The sequence below is a fragment of the Thermobia domestica genome, chromosome 6, assembly GCF_964235325.1.
Source record: "Thermobia domestica chromosome 6, izTheDome1.hap1.1, whole genome shotgun sequence".
NCBI lineage: Eukaryota > Metazoa > Arthropoda > Insecta > Zygentoma > Lepismatidae > Thermobia > Thermobia domestica.
In genome coordinates this window covers 75005393-75031947 of record NC_137459.1, presented here as the reverse complement: position 1 = coordinate 75031947, position 26555 = coordinate 75005393, and the positions used below count along the sequence as shown (strand labels likewise).

Here is a 26555-nt window from a genome sequence, read left to right as displayed (position 1 = left end):
CAAACTCAGTGTCATAATGGCTACCTTCACCTTGTCGGTGCAGGATATTTAAAGATACATTTTACAATATTACGAGGTTCGTTCAATAAGTCCTTAGAATATCCGAAAGATGATTCGAAAATGGATTGTTTTTTGTAAGCGTCATTCCTCACTAGACTGTCGTTAAAGTTTCAGCTATATCCGTCGCGTGGTTTCCTTATAGTCGATTGAAGAAAACACTTGTGTTTATTTAGAAAAATAGAAAGAAATGAGTTTCGTGCAGTTATTAAACAGTTCTGTTTAAAAGTTTAACACCAAAATAGATCAAAGTCGAGTTGGATGAAGTTCATGTCATATTTACTCCCGTGTTTGCGACTGTTTGCAATTGGGTAAATGAGTTTAAACGTGGCCGTACATCCACAAATGATGAACATCGTTCGGGACGTCCAGTGGAAGTGACTTCCTCCGAAATGATAAGCAAAATCCACAGTATGGTTTTGAGTGATCGAGGAATCAAAGTGCGCGAAATAGTTGAGGCCACAGGCATATCACAAGGTACAGTATTTCCAATTTCGCACGAAAAATTTAGTTAAAAAAAAAAATCTTGGCAAGATAGGTGCCGCATTTGCTCTCAGTGGGGAATAAACGCAATTGTGTGATCGATTCAGAGGTTGCTTTGGCGCTTTTTCATCGCAATCCCGACGAGTTTCTGTGTCGACATATAGCAGTGGGCGAGACATGGATACAGTACTATACTCCAGAAACAAAGGAACAGTCGAAACAGTGGGTTTTTAAAGGTGATCCAACTCCGAAGAAGGTAAAGACAGTGAAATTGACCGGCAAGGTGATGGCCACAGTTTTTTGGGATGCACACGAAATCATCTGCAGCGATTACTTGGAAAAAGAACAAACGCGTTTCTATACAGCTTTTTAGAAATATTTTTCTCCATCGATAACTGTAGGATGAAATTATTATTATTATTATTATTAAATGTGGTTAGCTAAATGGACTGTGTATTAGATATATTCTTTCCGTCGAATATTCGTGAAAACAGGAGCGAGAGAGTTGGTCACTTTTTTTTCTCTCATAATAGGAAAGGAATGTATGTGGGTGGATTCTGTTCGGTTGATTTCGGATGAATACGTTATGTGCGAGATTCTGATTGTTTTGCACCGATGCTCACGTAGTGCAATGCAACGCCTTCAAACAATAATTTCTTCTTTTTCGCACAGCCTGGTGGTCAGTCACATTTATAAACCCGAACTTGCTTGTCATCGGAGCGTTAGGAACTGTTTTATTCATCTCTGGAGTCTTCAATTCTATCTAATTCGATCATGTGTAATTGCGTATGTAATTCGTGACGTATGTACGTACTGACCTGCCAAGTGTCCCTATCATGGAGTAACAAAATTAACTGAAACCAGACTCAAAGGAGTTGGTGGCAAAATTATTTCCCCCAATCCAAAAGTCTTAAGTTCGACTCCACGTTCTAAATATCTTAAGATTCGCCTTACGTTTCTTCAGTTTTTGCCATAAGTGAAGTGTGAGGGTATAATGCCTCAGTAATAGAAGCTTACCTCTCTGGTCGAAGAATCATCCAGTTAAATTACCCTATGTGTTGTAATAATTTATTTCAAATACTAGAGCTAACTTTATGAAACGCCATCTCTACTTTTTTCTCTCTTTATAGACAAACCATCTGTGCTTCCTCATATGAAAGCTTGGAGTCCGTCAGTGCATGTATTAGGAAGTGATACTGATAGTATTTCAAGTAGTCACAGCAATAAAAGCCGTGACACATCTCCCACGGCAAGTCCAATGATTCCTGCCAGAAAAATTGTTACTGTCTCTTCGGGAGATGAACTGGAAACTGAAGATAATGGTAAGTATTGTAAGTGACTTTTACATATATCTATTTTCCCAATTTTCTTTAGATTTTGCGTCCACGTTTATCTCTGATCACATTACAATATTTCATATATACGTATAATTAAGTGACTTCAGTTTATTCAAAGGTATGTTTCTTTTTCTGACAGTAACAGCTTATGTGGAATGGGAAAGTGTTCTGCTAGAAGAGCGATAACTACAACTGATGACAGTTGGAGATTAGAAATTGGGAACAATTCAACATAAGTAAATGTAAAACCAATCTGTATGGGTATCACTATGCGGAATAATAAGCAATGATGTATATGAGTGTCAGTAATATGGCACATATCTCATGGCGGCGATGCATATTGGGCAGTTGAAAGCAAAAGTGCTTAAAATGTGTTTTCAATTTAAGTATTATTTTGTTAACGCAGTAAAATCCACCCAATCTGAAAACTTTATTTAAAGTTGGTCAATCTATTCTGAACAATTGTAAGCGCATTTTCATTCGACTGTACAACGATGCTACATTATCCAGCTGTTGTTGAATTGTTTCACCGTTGCATCAAGTCTGTCCGCACTTTTGAAAACATTTCAAGCGAATGATGACTTCTTGAAATATATCTCGCGCGGAGCTCCCAAGCGTATTCAATGGATATAGGTTTGGAGATTGAGCCAGCCATTCTAAACACCGATTTATAATGCTTTAGGAAAGTGGTTCGCAGGACTGGGTCTTCGCGGAGAAAGGCGTTGTCCTGCATATGCACACCATATGTGTACAAACCATGAGTCACCCTAAAGACCTTGGATTCGTCAAAGAGCAACGTTCAGGTCTACTGATTCGCAAGTCATGCGTCGTATTCGGAATAACGCGTGCTGTGATTATTTTTTCACGCTTTGGACAACTCTCAACTCCGAAACTATGCACTTTTCCTCACATGCCACATGAATTTCTTATCTTATTTTGATGGGAGGAATCACCTCTTAAAATTTATCGGTATAGTTCATTAACACATAAAGAGAGAGATACAAACATTTTAGTGCACTTTTAAGTGAAACCATGGCACTTAAAACTCGTCTCGTGTGTATATAATTTTATGTATCTCTAATATCGCCAACAATTTGTTAGAATCTTAGCTTTTTATTTAAAACTTAAAAATATTTTATGAGTAAGGAACACATATTTTTAATAGGGAGTGCAATATAGAGATATGTCAAATGCAAGAATGGTATTGCCATTAGTACTGTATGTTGCATTCAAATGAAGCTTGGCCATATACAGAAATAGTCACTTGTATTATTTACGTAATAAAAACCTTATTCGTTTCCTGGAAAGTAGCTTAATGGAGTCCGTAAAGTCACAGAAATTCAGAAGAAGTAATATGTTTTTCCCTTCTATTTTTGGATCAAAAGATCCAATATATTTCAGGCAGAAACTTTCTTGTAGGCCTTATATCTGGAGAACTACATATAGTGTAGCCAAACGAAGACTACCACTTAACTCAGTATGATGTGCTTATTCCCTAAAAAATATGAAATCTTGATTTAGGGCTCATTCAAAATTTTTGTAGCCCCTAATCCAAAAAAATCCAATATATTTCATTTAATCAAATATATTTTGTACGTCTTATATCTCGAGAACTACATATAGTGCACCCAAATCAAAAGTACCACTTAAACTCAGTATGATGTCCTTATTCCGTAAAAAATACGAAATCTCAATTTAGAGACCATTCAAAATTTTTGTGGCCCCTGATCCAAAAAATCCAATATATTTATTGAATCAAATATTTTCTTGTACGCCTTATATCTCGAGAACTACATATATTGCAGCCAAACCAAAACAACCACTTAACTCACGAGGAAGGTCCATAAACCGTGAGAGTTGAATTTTGATGAAAATTTGTGACAAGATTCAGTTCGAGTTACTAAGCAACGTAGTAATAGTCACTCGATGCGCAAATGCTTCGTTGAGCTGCTACACCGACGCCATCTTGAAATCCTGTAGGCAATGTCCAAGAATACCCTTTTAGCACAAAAATAAAAAAGCTTTTGATATATCTGACTTCAGTATTGTAAACCAAGGTAGATCATCTATATGTGAGAGTACTTCCAGTGCATGACCGCCATCTTGAAAGGCGCCATATTGAATCGTCGTCAAATATGATAAATGGCAAAGGGGTCATGTGGAGTATCAAATAGCACTGGAATTTACTCCTGAATTAATTTCCGTAACCAAAATTTAGATATATGTTTTCACTTCAGAGTTAAGAGCCCTCTTACCCACAGAAACATATAAAAAATGTGCGAGTTAAACTTGTATCATGAAACACGGTCGTGCGAGCACTTACATGATTTTAACTAATGCTGTAGTTAATGCAGTACAATAGCAACTATACCAATCAGATCTTGAGACTAGTAAGAGAAATCGTTAATTAAATTGAAATTTCTGTAGAGAAAAATGGAATATCAGCATGCTACAAGTTGTACCTATTTCGAAGTGCGATGGAATAGACTGTTGGTAGATGAAACATATGCCTAATAGTACTGACAAGCAGAGAATACCAAAGGGATTGTTCGGATATATATTAGAAAAATTATATAAACTGGTACATATTAGTTGAACGACCAAAATGGTTCGGATTCCACTATGATCAGTAGGTCCACGTCTCCTTTAGCGTAGCAGGCATAAGTGTGGGACGTTGAATTGTTTCAAACCAAAAATCTCTTTTAGGCAATTTTACGTGGTCCATTATAGTGTGTTAAGTTTTATTCTCCAATCTAGAAACCTTACGCAAAGACCATCATTGTTGCAGAATATTGCGTTCCTTTCCAATACTCATATTTGACGACCTAAAATTTACCGTGCATATTACTAAGTTAAAATACTTTAATGTATTTATTGACAGTTTCTCTAAATACAATCGATTTATTGCTGCCACATTGAACAATGAAGGAGATTTAAATTATCAGTTCACAGCCAATTCTTAGAAGATACACCTGGAAACTTGGAATTCACTTTTCTTGTGTCTGTTCTGCAATTAGTGATAAGAGAATGCATGCACAACTGCTGAGAATATGTGGCAGTAAAGATTATTACAAGATTCAATTCCAAGTTGCAATCCATAAAACAAGCCTCTTTCTTCCTTTTCCCTTCAATATAAAATAATTAAATATCTGCATCTTTCCACCTTTAACGTTAAAACACTTGCTTATAATAAGGGCAAGACTAGTTTTCATATCAAAACTGTGATAAATAACTGATTGTAGCAGGTGTTCACTTGTTCGGTGTACAAGTTATATGGCAGAATTTTCATAAAGAAAATGCATTCTGTTATGTATCATCAATTTTGTGCGCCAGTCCTAAAGGACATGCTTGCATATGCATGGCAGAAATGTGAGTACGTAACAGGAGCAATAGTTGGTACATTTGCAAATATTCTGAAGACTAGTAGAAAATAGTGTCTGTGGTCATGAAGATTGTGACGAAAGTGCATTTGTTAAGTGTTTGCACTGCTCCATGATGCTGTGTGCTAATCACTACGTTTTGGATCTCCATCATCACAATTGAAGGGCAAAAGGTTAGTAGGTTAATATTTGCTTATGTGCAATAGTTTATATTATTTTTCTAATATTTTTTCTATTAATTTTCTAATAACTTCAAGACAGATTCTTTAAAACCATATGTGCCGTTCCACCTAACTTATATTACAGCATTTAAATGCTATGCATAATCGCAACACACACAGACTCATATATATAGCGATTTTGAAATAGGTATAATTTGTTACAGTGCTGCTATTCCATTTTTCACTACAGGCATTTCAATTTAATTAACGATATATCTCACTAGTCTCAAGATCTGATTGGTATAGTGGCTATTGTAGATCAAATAACTACTATTGCATTAGTTAAAATCATGCAAGTGTTTGCACGACCGCATTTCATATCACAAATTTTACTTGCTCAGCTTTTGTATGTTCCTGTGAGCGAGAGAGCTCTTAACTCTGAAGTGAAAACAGATATCTAAACTTTGGTTACGGAAATGAATTCAGGAGTAAATTCCAGTTCTATTTGATACCCCACATGGCCCCCTTGCCATTTATCATATTTGACGACGATTCAATATGGCACCTTTCAAGATGGCGGTCATGCACTGGAAGTACTCTCACATATAGATGATTTAACTTGGTTTACAATACTGAAGTCAGATATATCAAAAGCTTTTTCATTTTTGTGCTAAAAGGGTATTCTTGGACATTGCCTACAGGATTTCAAGATGGCGTCGATGTAGCAGCTCAACGAAGCATTTGCGCATCGAGTGACTATTACTACGTTACTTAGCAACTCGAACTGAATCTTGTTACTAATTTTCATCAAAATTCAGCTCTCACGGTTTATGGACCTTCCTCGTCAGTATGATGATTTTTTTTTTTTTTTTTTTTGCAAAAAATACGAAATCTCAATTTAGGGGGGCCATCCAAAAAATCCATTATATTTCATTCAATCAAAGATTATCTTGTACGCTTCATATCTCGATAACTACATATACTGTAGCCAAACCAAAACTACCACTTAACTTAGTATTGTATGCTTATTCCTTAAAAAAAAAAAAAAAAAAATCTTGATTTAGGGGCCATTCAAACTTTTTGTGGCCCCTAATCCAAAAAATCTAATATATTTCATTCAATGAAACATTTTCTTGTACGCCTTATATCTCGAGACCTACATATAGTGCAGCCAAATCAAAAACTACCGCTTAACTCAATATAATGTACTTATTCCGTAAAAAATAAGAAATATCTATTTATGGGACGTCAAAAATTTTCTGGGGCCTGAACCAAAACATTCCAATATATTGTATTCAATCAAATATTTTCTTGTACGCTTCATATCTCGAGAACTACATATAGTGTAGCCAAGCACAAACGATCACTTAACTCAGTATATTGTGCTTATTCCGTAAAATATACGGAAACTCCACTTATGGTCCGTTCGAAAATTTTGTGGCTCCTGACCCAACATCTAATTATTTTCCAAGATCGCAATCTTTTAATCCATTTTTTTTTTTTTTTTTTTTTTTTGGATCATTCCTAAAATTCTTGTTTCCCTTCTACTTCGTCTTAGTTCCCAAACGTTTGGGGTGGATTTACTAATCAAACAAAAGTAGTTGGTATATATGTTAAAACTCAAAGAAATGTCTTACATTTTTTAACTCCCTTTTCAGATGCAGCATACCTTCATTACAGTCCAAACCAAAGGCCGTGTATGTCAAAAGCAGCTGTGACTCATACATTTAGAAAACTGAAAACTCCTTCAAGATGCAGGGAATGTGATTCCTATGTTTATTTCCAAGGAGCAGAATGTAGTGAGGTACAAATTAATCCTTACTTTCTGTACATTCGTTCAAGGTATGATAGATTGTTTTATAAAGAACTATGGTGAAACCAGTTGCTAAATTTACTTAGACTTCCTCAGGTTAAAACATATTGCTCGTGCAGTAAAACCAGCAATGCAATATATATATACTTTTCCCCTCATACCAACAAATGTTGGCTCAGGATTTACTAGCAAAATAAATAGATAAATAAAATAAAATAAAAATACAGAAAATTAAAAATAAATAAAATGAAAATATCGAGCGATAAAAGAAGCGGAACTCGTAAGAAATCTTAACATGAGTCTGCATTTTGGTACTAACTTAAAAGTAATTTATAAGTGGGATGTTTGTTTAAATTTTAGTTACCAAGCATAGAATGGTTAAAAATTCCATTTAATATGTGAACTTGTTTATATAATAGTATAATAGAGTAATAGGATACGTTATATATCATGTAATGGAATCAAGCGATCTGTTTCTGCCCTCTGTACAGAATGTAAGTAATTTCAATACTTATTTAGGTAATTATGACCAGTGAATTAGATATTTTAATTTCTTTCTTGATTGATTTGCAGTTTTCTAGATACATCCAGGGCTTCATTATACATTAGAATGTGAATATTGAAAAATGAGAGGAAATTTATGAATAATGGAAGTCGACTAGGTCCTATATAGTGAAGGTACTATCGCAGTCTTTAGCTGGTGGAACTGAGAAAAATCGTGGCAAAATCTCTATGAAGATTGCAACGAGATTCGAACTCGGGATTTCACGATCGCTAGGCAAAAATGCTAACTGTTCTTTTTAATTTTGGGCAGCTTGACAAATAACATCGAACCCGTACTTTATAAACAACTAGATTATTAAGGCATCAGTTTTAAAGTTGTATTGTTATTTGGTGAAGAACTTTTGACTCAAAAGTTTTGAACGAAACCATCTATTGGCATCGTAGATTTTGTGAGCTATCAGTGAACCTGTGTATAATGGAAACTAAATAAGGTATCACCTGTCATTGAAATATTAATATGTGCAGATATAGCAGAACCATGACCATGTTAATACTAAACTGATTCTAACTAATAGGGGTTAGTTAAAATTAAAATTAAAAAAAAAAAAAAAGAGACTCGATTGTATTAACATTGATACGTGTGAACTATGCTGTTAATTATACCACTAGAACTTAATGAACTAGTGGTAAATGAGATTAAATGAGTCGTATATTATTCTACTTATAATTTTATGCATCCCTCAATACCAATTGCACTTCCCAGTTTTCGACTCACCTTGGAGTCTTGGTAACGGAGAGTAAAAACAGGAGAAAGAAAAATGAAAAGATCAGTAAAATAAAATGAACGGAATTACGAGGGTAGAGCAGTGCCTGTGACACTTTGTCAAAACCAAAGATCACACGTCAAATGATGAAAACGTGGGTTGCATTATGGCGGAGCGATTTTGCTCATTCTTTTGTGCATTGTTGGAAGGTTGCCAGCTCATGTTGGCATTTTTATTGCTAAGCTAATGCTGTACAGATTTTGTAATTAGTACTTCCCATTCATTACTTTACCATCACCCCTCTTTTTTTTTTTTTTTTTTTTTTTTTTTTTTTTTTTTTTTTTTAAATGAATAAACAAATTTTCAAACGCGAGTCTTTCTACTCCATTTTTAGTCGACAATAAAATTCTATAATCTTCTATCGTGGTTGAGTTCTTTCGATGTTTCGACAAATCTGACACCAGGCTTTTTGCTTTAGCATTCCTAACATATTCCTTAACACACACTTCGAAGTTTCTTTCTATTTTGCCTGTATAACTCTCATGGCAACTGCATTTTATTTAATAGATAACCTGATTTATCATTGGGATCTGTGTAATAGCTCTTAAATTGGGTGATGTTCTTTAAGATTTTGGGTGGCTTCAAAAGTTTACGGAAACTGTGCTGTGTAAAAATTCTTGTTTTGTGCTGTTGCCAATCTGGAAAAAAATGGCAATCCCACCCATTTCGGCTTCAGATCTATCGAAACGTAAATTCCTTCTAACCCGGGATTAACAATTTTATTTATTTATTTATTTTTAATGAAACTTTATACCGATTCGTACTACCAAGCTTCAAAAAAGTCATTCGTGGTCACTTTGCAAAGACTAAAACAAATATTTGGAAAAAAAATATTTTTACATGCCACTCGACTCATCTCTTTGGAATCTGACGTACAGATAGAGATCATTTGTTGAAGCTTGACAGTATGAAAGGGTATCGATTTCCATTATCAATAAATTGATATAACCAGGCTAGAAGGAATCACGTTTTTAATGAAGAATTGATATACCAAGTTTCATCTTCCTAAGTTGACAAGATCGTGAAATACGCAATTTTTCGTATAAATTTTGATCCCCTCCCACTCTCCTGTTAGAATACGCATTTTAATCAACATAACATGGTAAAAACCTACATTAGTCTATGGCCCAGAACTCATCAACGTGCAGCGGTCTAGTAGGAGTTCGCAGACAAACATAGTTTCATCGATTTATATATATATATATATATATATATATATAATATGTCCTCCTTAAAATGAGAATTTTCAAAAATGTTGGATCACGAGTCCCCTTTTCTAATGAGGCGTTTATGTATCGAGTTTAATTTTTCTAGCTTGACGGGCTCATAACATACTCAGTTTTCTGCGTATATTATGACCCCCTTCTCACACACCTCACTACCCGTTAGGATATACATTTTAATCAAAGTAGTATGCTAAAAACCTAAGTGAGTCAATGGTCCACCAAAAATAATCGAAATTGGTCCAGGAGTCAAGGTAGGAGTTCGGGCCAAATATTTTTACATTTGATTTTTATTATACAGATAACAAATTCATTATCGAAAATAACCCTTCTTCCAATATTTGTTTTTGCCAAAAACTCGAAAGAATGGACCAGCTTCAGCACAGTTAAAAAAAAAAAAAAAAAAAAATCGAAATTGGTTTATTCTTTCCAAGGTTTTCGACAAAAGAATATGTAAATGTATGGGGTAGGTATATAATTGTCTTGTGATTATATATTTGATTTACATGTTGAATTTAATGAGATGTAATGTACTGAATTATGTTTCTTTTTAGTGTGGATTGGCTTGTCACAAGAAATGTCTCGAAACGTTGGCTATTCAGTGTGGTCACAAAAGGTTACCACGTAAAATGACAACTTTTGGCGTGGATCTTGGTCAGCATTTAGCAGAAACTCAGGCATATATTCCACATATTGTGTGCAAATGTGTAAATGAAATTGATTCGAGAGGAAGACTTATAAAGGTACGCATGATTTCTATTTAATTTTCTACCTATTAAAATGCTAGGTTTATATGTTGTCTCCAAAGAAAAGATTGTACGTGTGTCTCCAATCCTTTCGACAGTGAGTTCTCGAAAACCACAAGTGCTAGAAACGTGCCGTTTTCACTGGTCGATTCCAAATTTTGTGTATATTCTCCAGTTCTAATTCAATATATATATTTTTTAAATGGCCGTTATTTCTTTATCACATTTTTAGGGGTGCACTGGAAGTGTTGAAATTTTAAAAAAAGTAAAGCGCCATATCCTACGAGTTATACATTCCAAAACCACACAGTTGCATACAGGGGTTGTATATCTTTCAGGCGTTTGTTTCATGGGCAAATAATAATGAAAAACGAAGGATAACCATTTCCCTAGTCTAAGATAAATCTTTATTGTTTAGAATATTTTGCCCAATGAACACCATATATCACTGACATATTTAATTGTGTGTGTGTAATGTATTTGATTGCTTATTACTAGGGCTTGAAACTTGAAGACCTAAAAATTGCCTAAAATGGACCTATAAAAAGACCAAGAAATATCCAGAAAAGGACCTAAAAACTGGAAGAAAGGACGTAAAAATAAGACCCAATTTAATTAGAATTACATGTTTAACGGATATAATGTTCAAGAAATACAAGCTTCTGGTAGGTTAACGATCTGTTCTTCTTCCACAAACTGAAGTACAAACTAAACTAAGAAAACTTCCCCACCCTCACTGCCCCTTGCATTGTTAGAATTGTTACGCTTCCTTATCTTACTTGTGATTGTTGCAGATCTGATCTTATCAGTCCAGTCGTTGAAGAATGTCTTATCATTGAAATTTTCTTTACTAAAGATGTTGATAAGAGGTGGTAGTGATTCGAGTTAATGACCAGTACATTTACTGTCGGAAGATGAAGGAAAAGAAAGACGTTAAGACCTATTAAAAGCTTAAAAAATACCAATAAACAAAAAACGCCGAAAAGAGCAAATAAAATCCACCATTTTCTGTCCTACAATGACTCAAAATGAACATATATTATGTTAAGCCTCGTCTTCTTGCCCACGTAAGAAAGAGGATTTTTCTTCAACTTCCGGTCCCTACTTATTACATACTGCATGCAAGAATAAAGAAAAAACGGATCATACATGAATTAGAAAGTAGGCTGAAATCTTGCAAACAGTGCGAGATATTGAAAAAACAATCGAAAAATCTCCCCTTTATGGTACCATTTGCCGACTTTTATCAAGACGTCTTTCACTTGCGTCTGTAAAGGGACATATACAGATGTTATGAGGAATGACAAGGAGATTCATGCTCATATGTGAATGATGTGCTGTGTAGAGAGCGCAGGTTCAGCTAGTTTAATTTAAAATGTTATTGATATTTCGCTGCTATGATATAGTTCAGTTCATGTTGAATTATTATACTTCTTTAGGTCCCAGCGTAAGCTTATAGGTTCACTCCAGGTGTATATATATATATATATATATATATATATATATATATATATATATATATATATATATATATATATATATATATATGTGTGTGTGTGTGTGTGTGTGTGTGTGTGTGTGTGTGCGTGTGTGTGTTTGTAGTACTGTATTTGTCGATCTAAACCAGTGGTCAGATCTAAACCAAATTTGGTAGGCAAGTAGTCCATCATTTGAGGAATGAAGATCGACATATTTAATGGCCGTGCTCGGCCAGGGACGGACTCAGCTCACCTTTATATAGTACTTTATTTCTCTGTAACTACTGGCCGGATCTGAACGGAGTTCGGTGATCAAGTGGCTCGGCAACAGAGGCTGTGTTCCACAGCTTTGCACGCCGGGAGCTTGTTTGTTCGGTTCATCGAGTGTGTTCCGGTTGTTTATTACATTTTCTAGTAAGTTGATTTTTTCGCATTATTTATCGCACACACATTACTTATAAGATTTTATAAATATAAGTGGGACGAAGACATGCCAAAACGAGTATGGAAAGTAGTTAAATTATCAGAAAGTGGTAAGAATGTTATTGAGGTGGAAAGCAGATTATTTATCAGAAAATAATAAGAACGTTGTTACAGAGCACAAAAAGAACTATATGCGTTTTCGTCAAATACTTCGTCTAGTAGAAAAGGGAAGCAATAGGAAATAAATAATAAAACAACAGAGAAATTGTGAAGTGTCGAGATGGGTGCTATATTTATTTTGTATGCCCGCTTCTTGATTTTTTGGTTTCAACACGTTCCTTCAGTGTCTTATACCCTGTCCATCCTGTATGTTCTTCATTTATTCTCTCATTTCAGTGACTCCTTTCTTGTTTCATTTCCATTTTTAACTTTAGTTTACTATTTTCATTTACTTTTTAGTATCTATATTACGCGTGTGCACTTCATCTTTTTTATACTTTCATTTTGTCCCGTCTTTCTCACTTTTATTTAGTTTTATTTTTAGGTTGATTTTGTGTGCTATCTCAAATTTATATTCATAGTATTTCTTTTCTTTTTCTTTGATTGAGCTACGCATACAGCACCTATATTCTATCTTTCACGATCATTACATATGACCTCTTTCACTACCCTTACATATGGCCACCGATACATACAATTACCACATTTCCAATCCTCCCCACTGATCTAGTGGCTAGCATACGCGTTTTTAGTGTACGGTATCCCGGGTTCGAGAGAGTCTTAAAATATTTGAATGGATTACTATACTTCAAATTCCACCTTAAACGTGTTTTACTTATTCTAATTTTTTTATGGGAAACAAATGAGAAACGTACGCCGACCTATGCTTTCTGTACTTGGCAACCCATCTTCGACATACTATTTTGAATCGTACGGTTTTATTGTTGTTTGTTCAAGTTCAGCGTCTTTTTTCAGCACCGAGATTTATGATGCATGGACCTACATTTTAAAATGGAAGCCAAACGACCGTAATACTTTCAATGCTCTGCCACCTGGAATCGAACCCGAAATTTCGTACACAAAGGCGCCCATCTTAGCCACTTAACCAACAAGAAGGGCAGCACGATTTTGTTGACAAGAAGTGACGCAGGAGATGTTAGTTACTTTGAACTTATTGTTCCTTCTCTCTTTTGCCAACTACTAGAATTACAGACATTTTTAATAAAAGCCACATAAAATAATAACCACATAAAATTGATCGAATTTTGTTGAAGAGAAATAAACCTGCGTCAACATTTCTCATCATTGGTAACGTGCATCTTAAACCATGTTACTAACAGAAGATATATTTCTGTCGAATTTAAGTTTGGCTGCCTTTGTTTCCTTCGTAAGTTTCCTCTGTTTCCAAAAAAATGTAGCAATTGCAAGGGGATATGATCTGTGTAATTTCCGTCAGAACTGTCTTCGGAAATTTGTTGTATGAAGTGACAGCGCCAGAGGGAAAGGGGGTAAGTACCCTTTTCAGTATACAAGAAATAAATGCTCCTCCTCCAAAAGTATTCTCTGCTCCTTTGTTCGCCCCCCTCCTTCTCCCAAGAACTTAAAGCTGGCGTTGTCACTGGGCGTATGGGTTGACATTATCCTGCAACATAATGATACTGCTCAACAAGAATTGAAGCCGATATGGTGTCGTCCACCAAAGAAGTCGTACAAAAGCTGTAATGAATATAAACATTTACCATGAGATTAATTGCTACTGATTTATGCAGTGAGAGAATGAATCACGCCAGGCTGTTCTCGAATTCTACAAACTGTACAAATAGTCCCTTCCTTGGTTTTCCCACCAACTAGTGAGGAGCCAATTGTCGTACATTTTAATACCGTTCAAGATTTAATATTTTGTTCGAATTTTGATTGCTAATCCATCAAAATTCCGGCTAGGTTTACCCAATTTCGAAATTTGTATTCTTTTTTGTTGTTTCCAGCACGTAGCAACTGTTGCTTGAGAATTTACCAGCAAAGAATCGCACTGAAATGTGAAATTTTAACCTCAGAAATTACAGTTGATTGTAGTACTTACAAGCTTTTATAGTAGAATTTTAGTGTCGAATTTTTGTTTTTTCTCTGCAGCCTTTTTCCGGCGTAGTCGCCAAGAAAGTGTATGAGAAATATTAGTTAGTAATATGACATGAAGAAAAAAGAAAAGAAACTTACCGGACTTTAATAAGAATAAGTAAAACAAAACATCCACTAGTTGCGTACCACTTTTCTGCAAAAACTTTGTTAGTGGTACATTTTTCATTTTCTTTTTTTTTTTTTTTTTTTTTTGTTTGTTTGTTAAAAGAAATTAAATCTTTGAGTTTTACGTCCCATGGTTATGCCGGTTGGGCTAAAGGAGACTGTGATGATGAGAAATGAATGAAATGGTGGAATGAAGAAAGTAGGAGGAAACGGGAAAACGCCGAGAAATCCCACACACACGGTATTTGTCCATCACAAAGTTCAGTTGGTGCGAGCTCTGATCGAACCAGGGATCGCATGCACCAGAGGTGAACGCTCTACCACTGAGTCACCGGTTTGTTAAAAAAGTCACTGTTAGTAACTTTTATTATTATTATTATTATTATTATTATTATTATTATTATTATTATTATTATTATTATTATTATTATTATTATTATTATTATTATTATTATTATTATTATTATTGACGACCGTGTCCTAGCTACTTTGGAGAAATGGTGCACAGTTTTATTTTGATCATTATTTAGTTTGTTTCTCAAATTCTGATAGAAGAACTTGTAAATTTATGAGACTCTTAACTGCTTATCTTCTTTCACGTCTTACTATAATCTATTAGCTTTCTAAAGAAAACATGAAATGACGTGTGTTTTAAATTTTGCATGAATGATGATTTCTAATACTGTAAACCATTACATTTGCAGGGCATTTATAGAGTATCAGGTGTGAAGTCTAAAGTTGAAAAGCTATGTCAGGCATTTGAAAACGGTGCTGAACTTGTTGATTTAACTGACATCCATCCCAATGTAATAGCCAACGTCTTGAAGTTGTATTTACGTCAGCTTCCGGAGCCATTATTAACTTTCAGGTTGTATTCAGAATTTGTCAGGTGAGTTAGTTTATTTATTTATTTATTTATTTTTCTATTTTTTTATGCAGTACAGATAATCGTTGTTTAACATCATATATAGATTTGACTTCACATAATGTGAAATTGTTGAAATAAAATTAAATCTTTAAGTTTTACATCCCACTGTTATTTCGTGTAGATTAAGGCTAGTTTTAGACGGAAACATTTCTCGTAGCAAAAATAGTATCATCGATATCCTACCGTGTAAAGTAGCAAATGCTATAGCATTTCCCATGCCATGTCATATCCTATGGTATTTCTTGTCGATAGAACCTGCTCTATTTCGTAGCATTTTCCCCAGCATTTCTGGTCCGATTGCAGCGCCGTGGTGTGTTATAAAGAAGCGAAAGATTTTGTGCCAAATATCCATGCTCTTTGTTTTGTGTGGAAAATTGAATTGTAGTAAAGAAAAATGAGTTGGAGTAGGGATGTTCTTTGCCCACATACTTCTTTGTGATTTTCGTTTTTTAATATGACCGGCGAGAACTGTTGTTACAATTACTATAGCTTTAGCTACCTCACGCTTAATTTCGGAGCCATAATTGCGCTCTTTTCCAGTGATTTGTTTGCTACGTCACGACAGATGCTTATCAAAATGCTACCGTTTAAAAGCACCATATACTTTTGATGCCATAGAATATTATATGAAATTTTTAGCAGCACATCTGCTACGAGAAATGCTACGATAAATGCTTCCGTCTAAAACTAGCCTAAAGGAGACTGTGATAGCGAGAGTGAATGAAATGATGCAATGAAAAAAGTGGTACGAAACGAAAGATCCCCGAGAAAACCCACGCACACGATATTTTTCCAGTACAAAGACCACCTGGTGCAAGCTGGGATCGAACCAGGGACCTTATGAACCAGAAGTGAGCGCTTAACACTGAGCCATCCTGGCCTAAAATGAAACTGTTGTACAAAGCAGTAAACAGAGAAATATTAATATCTATTATTAGAAAATGATTGGTATATAATTAAAAGTAAAAGATTTGTTCATAGATATTCAATAAGTCCTTCGCCATAGTAGATTGTGTGTACTGAATGCTTGGTCTTTGACTAAAAATCTCATAACATTATGTTGTTTTCTGGAAAATCCTGTTCAAATAATTACTGTCACGCTTTGACAGTAATCTGGCTCACAACACTGTTAGCAGCCGAAGTACAAAAAGATCAAGCGGACTACTGTATCACATATACACATTGTTTACTAGAGCCATTGTACTTTGGCTGCCTGTTATATTAAAATAATACTTGATAAACCGTTCAGAAATGAACACTTGTTTCCTCTGCCTTACTCTTAGTAAGTAGGATAAAGCCACTGAAAGTTGTCTTTGGTTGAGAATAAGAAGCTGGTATGCAATAAATTTCTCAAGTCAAGGAATTTGTTTTGTATTTTGAAGTAAATTATATAATTTACACTAGTACTCCAAAGACATTAATATACTATTAAACTTATCTGTAAATAAACAACTTGCTTTTCTCGTTACATTCCACTACAATTGTCGTGTGTTTGTTTTAGGTTTATATTTGACAGTGGTAAAATAATTATACATATATAGGTTGTTTCAAAACAACACCGACAACATTTCGGAGGTAATTCCTGGCTTCCTGACACGGAGATAAGACGAAAAGTATAGAGCAACCTGGGTGCACAAATACGTCATTTCAGAGTTATAGGCTTCCGAAAATATAAAAGAAAATGAACTTTAAAGGTTCATAGCTCCAATACTATGGGACCTACCATTGTCGGGTCAAGAGTACATTTAGGAACTAATATATGCGCTATCCAAAAATACATGTTTCAGAATCCTAAGGTACCCACGCAACAACTTTTATAGAGGCAGTTTGCCTACGGGCATATAATTTGAAGTACTCACCAACTACCTCTATAAAAATTGTTGCGGAAGTACCGCAGGATTCTGCAACATGCATATTTGGATAGGGTACATACTTGTTCCTAAGTAAAGTCTTGACCCGACTACGGTAGATCCCATAGTTTTGGAGCGATGGACCTTTAAAGTTTATTTTTTCATGTTTTTGGCAGCCTATAACTCCGAAAGGAAGCATGTGTGCACCCACGTTGGTCTGTACTTTTCGTCTTATCATGGTATGAGGAATCACCTTCCAAATGTTGTAGGTGTTGTTTTGAAACACCCTGTATATAAGGATTTTGTTTGTGAAAGTAATAGGACCGCGCCAAGGTTGGACGACGACAAGCCTGGACACTTTTTGTGTCCAAGCTTGTCGTTGGCCAACCTTGTCGTCGGCAACCCAAAATGAGATGTGTCCAGGCTTGTCGGGATCGACCACGACAAGCTTGGACACCCCAGGAATGTGTCCAGGCTTGTCGTCGTCCAACCTTGTCGTCAACGATCCAAAATGAGATATGTCCAGGCTTGTCGGGATCGACCGCGACAAACCTGGACACTTGAGTAATGTGTCCAGGCTTGTCGTCAACGACCCAATTTGAAATGTCTGTTCCAACAAACTCTACCAGTTAAGGCGTTTCCAGTTCATACATACATGCCCTTCAATATAGAGTTGCATGGCTCGCATCTATATCGCTATTGGCTGATTTTCGCCAGTCAGCTACTGCCCTCTAGTAGACGATTTTCGAATTATTTTAAATGTATTTATTTTTTATTAAAAGAGATTATTATTATTTACAAAATTTTCGTTTTACTTAAAAAATTACAAGCAGTATTTAGCAATCGTTGCAATATTTCCACCAAAAAATCATGGTAAGTACGGACCGTGCGACTCTGCCGTGAAAGTCACGTTTTCATGCACCGTTGACCCTAGGGGCGCGTTCTTAAACATCGATCAGGTTAAATGCCTAGTGTTATGAAATTCTTTTCGTGAAAACGCTTATTTCGTTACGGGAGGTGAATCAATTATTAGCGTGAGTAGGCCTACACTTCGCAAAAACAAATTTGGACTTTTTTGATGAACAATTATGGAAGTGAGTTATTTGGGGAGATCATCTGGTGAGCAATCGTAAGCAAATTAAGTATATCTGGTTTCTGGAAGACTATCTGATAGAACAAGGAATATCTAAAAAATCATGATCTATGACCATGTAGAGCATTTTTGTTTGCGTGTTTCTTGGTAGGATGTTCCTAGCTTGGTAGGAAGGGGTTCGTCTTAAAGAGGGCCATACCCAGGATTTGTTTGAGGAGGGTATAGGCCATATTTAGAATATTTTGAGGAGGGTATAGACTATATTTAGGATATTTTCATAGGTGCATCACTGTATTTTATTTAAACCAGTAACTACAATAAAGGAAACTAACAGTGTCATAGCAGCATTAGGCTGGGACAACAAGTATTTGTGCTAATCTTGATGTTATTTTCGGACTATGAGAACATCAGCAATTTTTTAAATATAAACCAAGAATATTCCAATATCGCACAGTGTTTTTCTACGGACGCCATCTCGATGGAGAACAATGTTACAAGAAAGTGTGAGTTTCCAAACTGCAATGTTAGAATTGAATCAATCGTTTGAGCTATACAGATGTAGTCTTGAATGGTAGAGAAAATTCTGTGTGGAACTCTCTTGCTTGACATCAGTTATGAAAGAGTGGATAGTTTTATGACTTTAATCCAAGGAAAATGAGACAGACGGGCAGCTAAATGCTGATACTTGCTTTTCGTACAAGTGTTATAGATTTGATCTGAAGAGTCTGCATTAATACTAAGCTTCTTTCTCGTTCCCCTTGGCCTATCGCATTCTTCAGTTAGTGCGTAGTCTCACCCATTCTACTTCTCTTTAATTCCATCTTTTTAATATTGCTGTTACAGCACTTAATTTCTTCTGCTCTCCTTCATTATATATTTTGTCTGATAATTTACCTTTCTTTCTATGCCCACATTTCGAAAGTTTCCAATTAGATTTCATTATCTGTTCCTGCAGGCCCGGATTTCCCAATAGGCCTACTAAGCCCGGGTCTAGGAACTAAACGTTCTTCGATACGCACGGACAAAAATTGTATAAGAAACCACCAGAATGATCATAGTTTAGTTTTATATCCTTATTGGCGAAGGATAGGAGAATGTACTAACAACTTTCGATCAAGATATCTGGCAAACCAAATGCGTAACATTGCATTTTCTTAGGTGATCGCGTGTGAAAGTGAACAGGATTTAAATCATAAATTGAAAGCATGTAGAAAACCGTCGCCATTCTACATTTCAGACACGAAAAATCAATGAATACGTTAGTTAGAAATTGATTCTATTTAGAATTGGAACTCCAAAAAGTTCACCACGAAATACAATCACAAACACTAGAGGCGAACACGTTTAAAGTTTCTGCGATTGCTTTTCACGGCGAATAGAAGCAGTCTTAGCGTTCCCTTTTGTATTAAATGCATGTGTGGTTAATTGTGACTAGGTGCTGCGTTAAAGCCTGACGGACCCGCTCAGTTCGGTGCCACCGTTTCATAGACCCTATGTTTACATAAGCATTGTGCTTAGCATGACCTTCCCGACCCCGCTCCCCATCACATCCCAAAATCTTTGCATTTCCTCACCGGACACCGTGTATACATTATAATGTACTTATTGGAAATATCAGTACAATATTTCCAATAAGGGTGATGTTCGTACCAAAAGTGATATTCGAAAAATCTGCATAGAAATTTTCTAGAATTTCTGGCATGAGGATCTCTAATAGTGGATTATCACCTGTTCTCACTTTGTGTGGGGTAGAATACATTAAAGAGGCTGTTTATGTTGTTCCACTGCGAACTAGAGTGGATGAAATGGGGAATGAGTATTTTGCATATCGATAATACTCGGGAAGAAGAAGAAGACTAGATCCACAGATTCTACTCTATAGCGTCTCACGGTGCCCCCTACACTATCTATCTTCTTGCCTAAACCGAATTTAAAAATTGTTCTTCGTTCCAAAGATATTTTAATTTGTCAAATTAAATGTACATAAAAACCCTGTATATAAAAGTGTATACCTCTATTTTTAACTTTATGAAAGTAATTTTTAATGCTGAAATTGTATTCAAACCGCATTCTATATGGTTATTGCTTTGAACAAACATTAAGAAAACACCAATAGCTCAATACCTGTGAACTTGTACCTTTTCATACACACGCACAAATATACTCATTTCCACAAAATTTTTATTTGGATTGAAATATTTTTGGTAAAAAAGAACAAAGCAACTTTATGGAGCCTGCGGTGCTAATTTCCGGGGTATTTATCATCTTTCGAACCTGGAAACGGAACGAAACTTTTCTGGTGGAAATTCACGCAATGCTGCTCTTTCAGCGCTAAACAAATTTATTGCTACGTGCTTTGAATACACCAAGTCGGCCCATTGGAATGTGTCCAGGCTTGTCGTTGGCCAACCTTGTCGTCAGCGATCCAAAATCGATCCCGACAAGCCTGGACACCTCAGGAATGTGTCCAGGCTTGTCGGGATCGACCACGACAAGCTTGGACACCCCAGGAATGTGTCCAGGCTTGTCATCGTCCAACCTTGTCGTCAGCGACCCAAAATGAAATGTGTCCAGGCTTGTCGGGATCGACCACGACAAGCTTGGACACCTCAGGAATTCGTTCGAGTCTGGCGCAAGAGGATAAATTGAGAAGTGTCCAAGCTTGTCGTTGTCCAAGCTTGTCGTTGTCCAACCTTGTCGGGAGCGACCAAAATCAAGTGTCCAGGCTTGTCGTCGTCCAACCTTGTCTGCGTCCCGAAAGTAACTATTTACAAGTATTACAAGTATTGTGTCACTGTTAGTATTATATGTGTCACGTTTAGGAGAAATAAAACAGTAATACATACAGTTTATCACTTAACAATGTATATTTTTCATATACAGTACATCAATAAATACGGGCAAAATAATGTCTTTCAATAGAATAAAAACTTTCAGCTGCATCAGTGGGGAATGAACGATTTACCTGCCTTTTAACACCATAATGATAGGTTTCTTTCCATTTTCGTAATATATATATATATATATATATATATATATATATATATATATATATATATATATATATATATATATATAATTTACCTTCAAGTATATCATATTGTACAGCTCTATTGACTGACGTATATCTTATCTGTGGCCAATATTATTAACTAACTAACTCTATGGCCTGTGAAACCCAGATGTTCAAATGCCGCGTTCACAAAACCTCTCCACTGACTTCTATCCTTAGCCAATTGGGTCCAGTTTCTACGTTGTAGTCCTAGTTTTGCGAGACCCATCTTAATATTGTCCTACTATCTTCGTCTGGTTCTTCCTAATGGCTGTTTTCCGATTGGACTTCCAGCTAAGACTTTGAAAGCGTTCCTATTTTCTTCCATTCTGGTTATCTGCCCACCTGAGTTTCCTAGATTTGATGACCCCAACAATATTTGGTGAGCAGTATAAACTATGCACTTCTTAAACAAAAAATAAATTTAAGTGTTAATCATAACTTTAAAGTATATCTTATTACCTATACTGTATAGTGTTATCTTGCTGGTGTTATAATGAACAGTTTGATAAGTATATACTTCAGTATCAGTTTCATTGTAATAGGGGACATGATTATCTTGCGGCATCAAATTTTACGATAAAATTCGTTCTTGATCCGTTTTCTCAAAAACTACGCATGAGGATTTACACTTGTCCATATCATTTCATTAAACTCGATGAGATCTATCAATTGTTGTGCCCTATCTTTATACTTTTCTTTTTTTTTTTTCGTTAAACGTTAATAATATTGTACAATTTTAGTGAGAACGAACTGTTGGCCGAATAGAAAGGAAAAAGCACGCTTTTTTTTTTTCGTACAATAGTATAGGCAACCTTGACTATAAAATTCTTAATTTTAAGGTATGACTGTTCCTCTGAAGTGTAAAGGTGATCTCTTGTTTTTGATTTTAGGATTGCAAAGGATTATCCTTCCAACAGTGAATACGAAACGAAACAGGCTGTTCTTGAATTGAGAGACCTGACAAAGAAACTTCCAAAACACCACCATCTAACTTTAGCCTTTCTAATGCAGCACCTGAAGCGAGTCTCTGACGAATCGAACGTAAACAATATGCCTCCAAGCAATCTCGGAATAGTTTTTGGACCAACACTTTTGAGAACATCGGAAGGAAGTGCGTCGCTAAGCTCCTTAGTTGATACAGTGCATCAAACTCGAGCTATTGAGCTTATCATTAGTTACGCAGACGACATATTCAACAGTCCAGAGATAATGAGTAGCGTCAAGGATTACAGTACAAAATACCAGAACACTGATGTAACTCTCTCCAGATCATTATCACAAATGTCTGATAAGTCACGGAAAATAAAAGAGCAGGAGATCGTATCGACACCTACAGACCGCAGAGGAGAAGTACAGGAGGAGATAACATTGCCAGGGTATATTGGCGATAAAGATGTAGGCATTTCTCAAGAAACCGAGTTCATGCAAATTCCAGGTATGACACGTAGAACTTACCAAGATTTTCTAGAGCTTATATTTATGGTGTAGATAGATGGATATTTTGTTGTTTGTTTTAGTACTTCAAAATAATTCCCAGTAAAATTTGCAGTTTTTCTTAAATTGTAAAACGTTCCCGTAAGATCACCGTTGTCAAGTAATGCTGAGTCTGACTTGGAGAGTTGACTATTTGAGAAAACAGATAGTATGGGCAACGCGGTGTTCATTCGGTCATGAGAACAATTGCGGTGTACTTGAATGAAGATATACTGAATCTGGTTGAAGAAAGCCAGCAGTAACGCAGATTGAACTCACGATGTGCTGACTGCATATTCCCCAACTTATAATCAACGGCTGGTCAGCTTCGGGGCTTCATGCCAGGGAGTTAAGTTAATTTTAGTAAGCATTTATTAAAATACTACTACTAAAAATAATAAATCATTACGTTCATCACACGACGAGCAAAATCACCTCTAGTAACTTACTCGACGCAGCTATAGTTTTTCTTATCAAACAATGTGTTTTTTTCTCCCTATGTTGGGAGCTGAATGAGAAGCATGGCGTTGAACAAGCACGTGTCTGTAGGTAATTTTTAGTCAGCACTGATTATGTGGGAGACTTCCTCGTGCGATTTCATGCTAGATATATTTTGAAAAGTAATTATTTTGTTCCAATTGCAAGAAATGTTTTCGTTCAAACATTTTTAGTTACAAATTACGTATATCCTTGTATTTTTCGAATGAAGACGTAGATCAAAGTTTTTATTAAGTACTTCCAACGAAAAATGTACGTTTGATTAGACAGAATTTTTTTTATGCTTACCTTTGGACATATTTTATGATGTATTATTAAAGTACAGTTTCTTTTATTTAAGAAAAAGGAAAAGGCTTTCTATATGTTACTACAGTTAAACTTGTATGGTGCTCAGCAGCGATTTCATTGACAAGTGGCCTACTTAAACAGGGGATTAACTTTCAGAAAAGAAGTGTATTTTAATAGAAAAACTACTATATATTGTAATGTAGTGAAGCTGATTTCTGCAATATAATACATTTCATGTAATATACGTTTCTCTCTTAGTTCGCCATGTACATACTATGAATTAAATGTTGTAATTTCAACATGCTGTTTACCTACACATCGCTTCGACATAGTCTTTCTTCTTTCATTCCTTTCTGTCCCATAGATGCAAACAAAATCTTTATTTCGAGAAAACACGTGGATTATTGACGCTGCTCCATCCCTCTACGTAATAGGACACCAAAGGTTGACCAGCACGCAACGAGATGAGTTAAAGCCTTCCGGCGTTATAATTTTTCCTTTTGACATTTGACAACGTGAATTCGATCGTCATATTTTTTCCCCTGCAAATGTTCTCCAGAGAAAAAATGTTTCTAATATGTGAAAGAACAAAACAATCATAGCTCAGTAAATCTATCGCACAGCTGTAGAAGATGAATGGGAAGGCTTAATGGTGTAGATCTCTTGTCAACACTAGGGGAAAATAATAATTATCAGCTTTCATATTTTTGGAAAAAGCACTCTCAGGGTACAAGATTACTCTTTTTCACCTTGGATTTATTGATCTTTCCTAACATAACAGTCGAATGTTCAGTTCTGTGCCCAACATGCAGAGATAAATTTAACATTAGTAGGGTAGCAATAAGTCAACGCCCTAGTCACAATGAAACACCGCTTCCTGTGAGATCAATGAAATGAAGTAATGTCGCATTTGGTCTTAGAAACTATGGGTGAGAGTTTGTACATATCAAACGGGGTTGACATTGCGGCGTTCACTCAGCGCTGTGAGGAGGGGAGCTCCTTTAAAGAATAATAGTGTTACCTTAATATGGCTAAGTTCCAAATTAGAAATGTGGCCAACTTACAAAGTAATGAATAATGCAGATCTTATGGGAAAATGTAAGAGATCCAAAAATTAGGCCAAATTGAACAGGTGGCTAAGTTCATAAGGTTTACTGTAAATTGTTTTCCTTGTAGCAAACAGGTTTGACAAGAACTCATTGTCCTTGAACGTACTGATTGGAAACAGTAGACGAAGAGAGCTTGGAGTGATCTTATTTCGTTATTGGATAGACCAGTGGCTCACAATCTTTTTTGATTGACGACACACTCTACTAAACGTCCAGTGCATCGCGACAAACTTGTTTGATATTTTTATTATAAATAATAATACCTGTGTCTATTATTAAAGTGAAACCAGTTAGTTTTTATAATGATTCTATGTAGCACCGAGCATTATTGCTACCGCTGGAGGTGTTGACTGATACAGTCTGTCTCGATTTTAACTAATTATTATTAAACTCTTCATGATTTTTAAATTCTAAAATTTCATGACACACCAGTATATCGCTACACATCAGTTGAGATCCAGTGGGATAGACTATATTACTACAAATATTGCTGCAATGTGAAAATGTGTTTTTCAAAACAATGAATGATATAACTTAGGTTCTTTTTCATTTCAAACCAACATCCAGCTCCTCGTTTACTATGCTTTTTTTTTTTTTGCATAAACTCATGGGGAAAGAACTGGCCACCCTATCCTTACTTTACTGGCCTAATCACCCACACGTAACTTTTTTGAACTAGACTGTACATTTTTTTTTTTTTTTTTTTTTTTGTACATCCTTATAATTAGATTCACTTATTCATATTTACATTTACATGGGCTGGAATACCACACAGTCACATACATACATCTAGAAATAGTAAAATGTTAAGAAGTTTTTAAAACATCTTCAATGATGGCAACAATCCTTCACCGATACAACATATATATGCCTTTTATGGCTTGTTAGAAAAGTTGCAACCATTAGAAGGCGTCTTGTGTGACTGTAAAGCCAGTCGAAGCTGGCTGGATATCAATTGGCCGCGTCGATTATACCTAAAGGGCAAGTAACAGATTTTTGAAGGGACACTTTTGTTGAACTTTAACCATATGTGAGATCAGAAAGAAAACCACTCTGTCATGAAGAAAATGCAATGCTGTACTCATAATTTGTTGAAAAAAAATGTTAACTTAGGAAATAAACTATAATGATAGATTTCTTATCATTTTGCTATCCAATTTTTCGTTGGCATCACACGCCTTTGATTTTGTGTAGCGAAGTGCGATGCGATATTACTTAAATAAAACACTAATACGTACATTGTAAAATGTATCTTTTTTTATATAGATGTAGATAAATTATGTATTTTTAGTAAATTTTCTTTTATTTATATTATCTCTTTGATTTCTTGCATACTTAAAGAGGAAATCAAGAAGGTAAGGTTTATGTGTATATTGTTTCAGATAAGAATGTTGTAGTGTCTTAAATGAAATCCTGACCACCATTTCTTTGTAAACGGCCATATTTATGAAATTTTAATACTTTGATTTGTATTAATTTTAATATATCGAAATGATGACCTCAGTTGGCCGAAGGATATTCGTATTTGTTTCATTTGATTGATTACATCTGCGAATAGAATACGGGGGGAGGGGCTTTTCAATGAAATGAA

The 26555-nt window shown here is 35.4% G+C and overlaps 1 protein-coding gene across 2 annotated transcripts in view; it reads left to right on the top strand.

The window, feature by feature from the left end:
- The window catches only part of LOC145688054 (rho GTPase-activating protein 45-like), a 271266-nt gene that overhangs the window by 218140 nt on the left and 26571 nt on the right, over positions 1-26555 (top strand). For both annotated transcript variants that reach the window (XM_081761760.1, XM_081761759.1), the window contains exons 12-16: positions 1671-1862; positions 7077-7222; positions 10337-10525; positions 15375-15559; positions 22487-23031. In XM_081761760.1, coding sequence (XP_081617886.1) covers positions 1671-1862; positions 7077-7222; positions 10337-10525; positions 15375-15559; positions 22487-23031 — 1257 coding nt within the window. The remainder of the gene's footprint in view (positions 1-1670; positions 1863-7076; positions 7223-10336; positions 10526-15374; positions 15560-22486; positions 23032-26555) is intronic.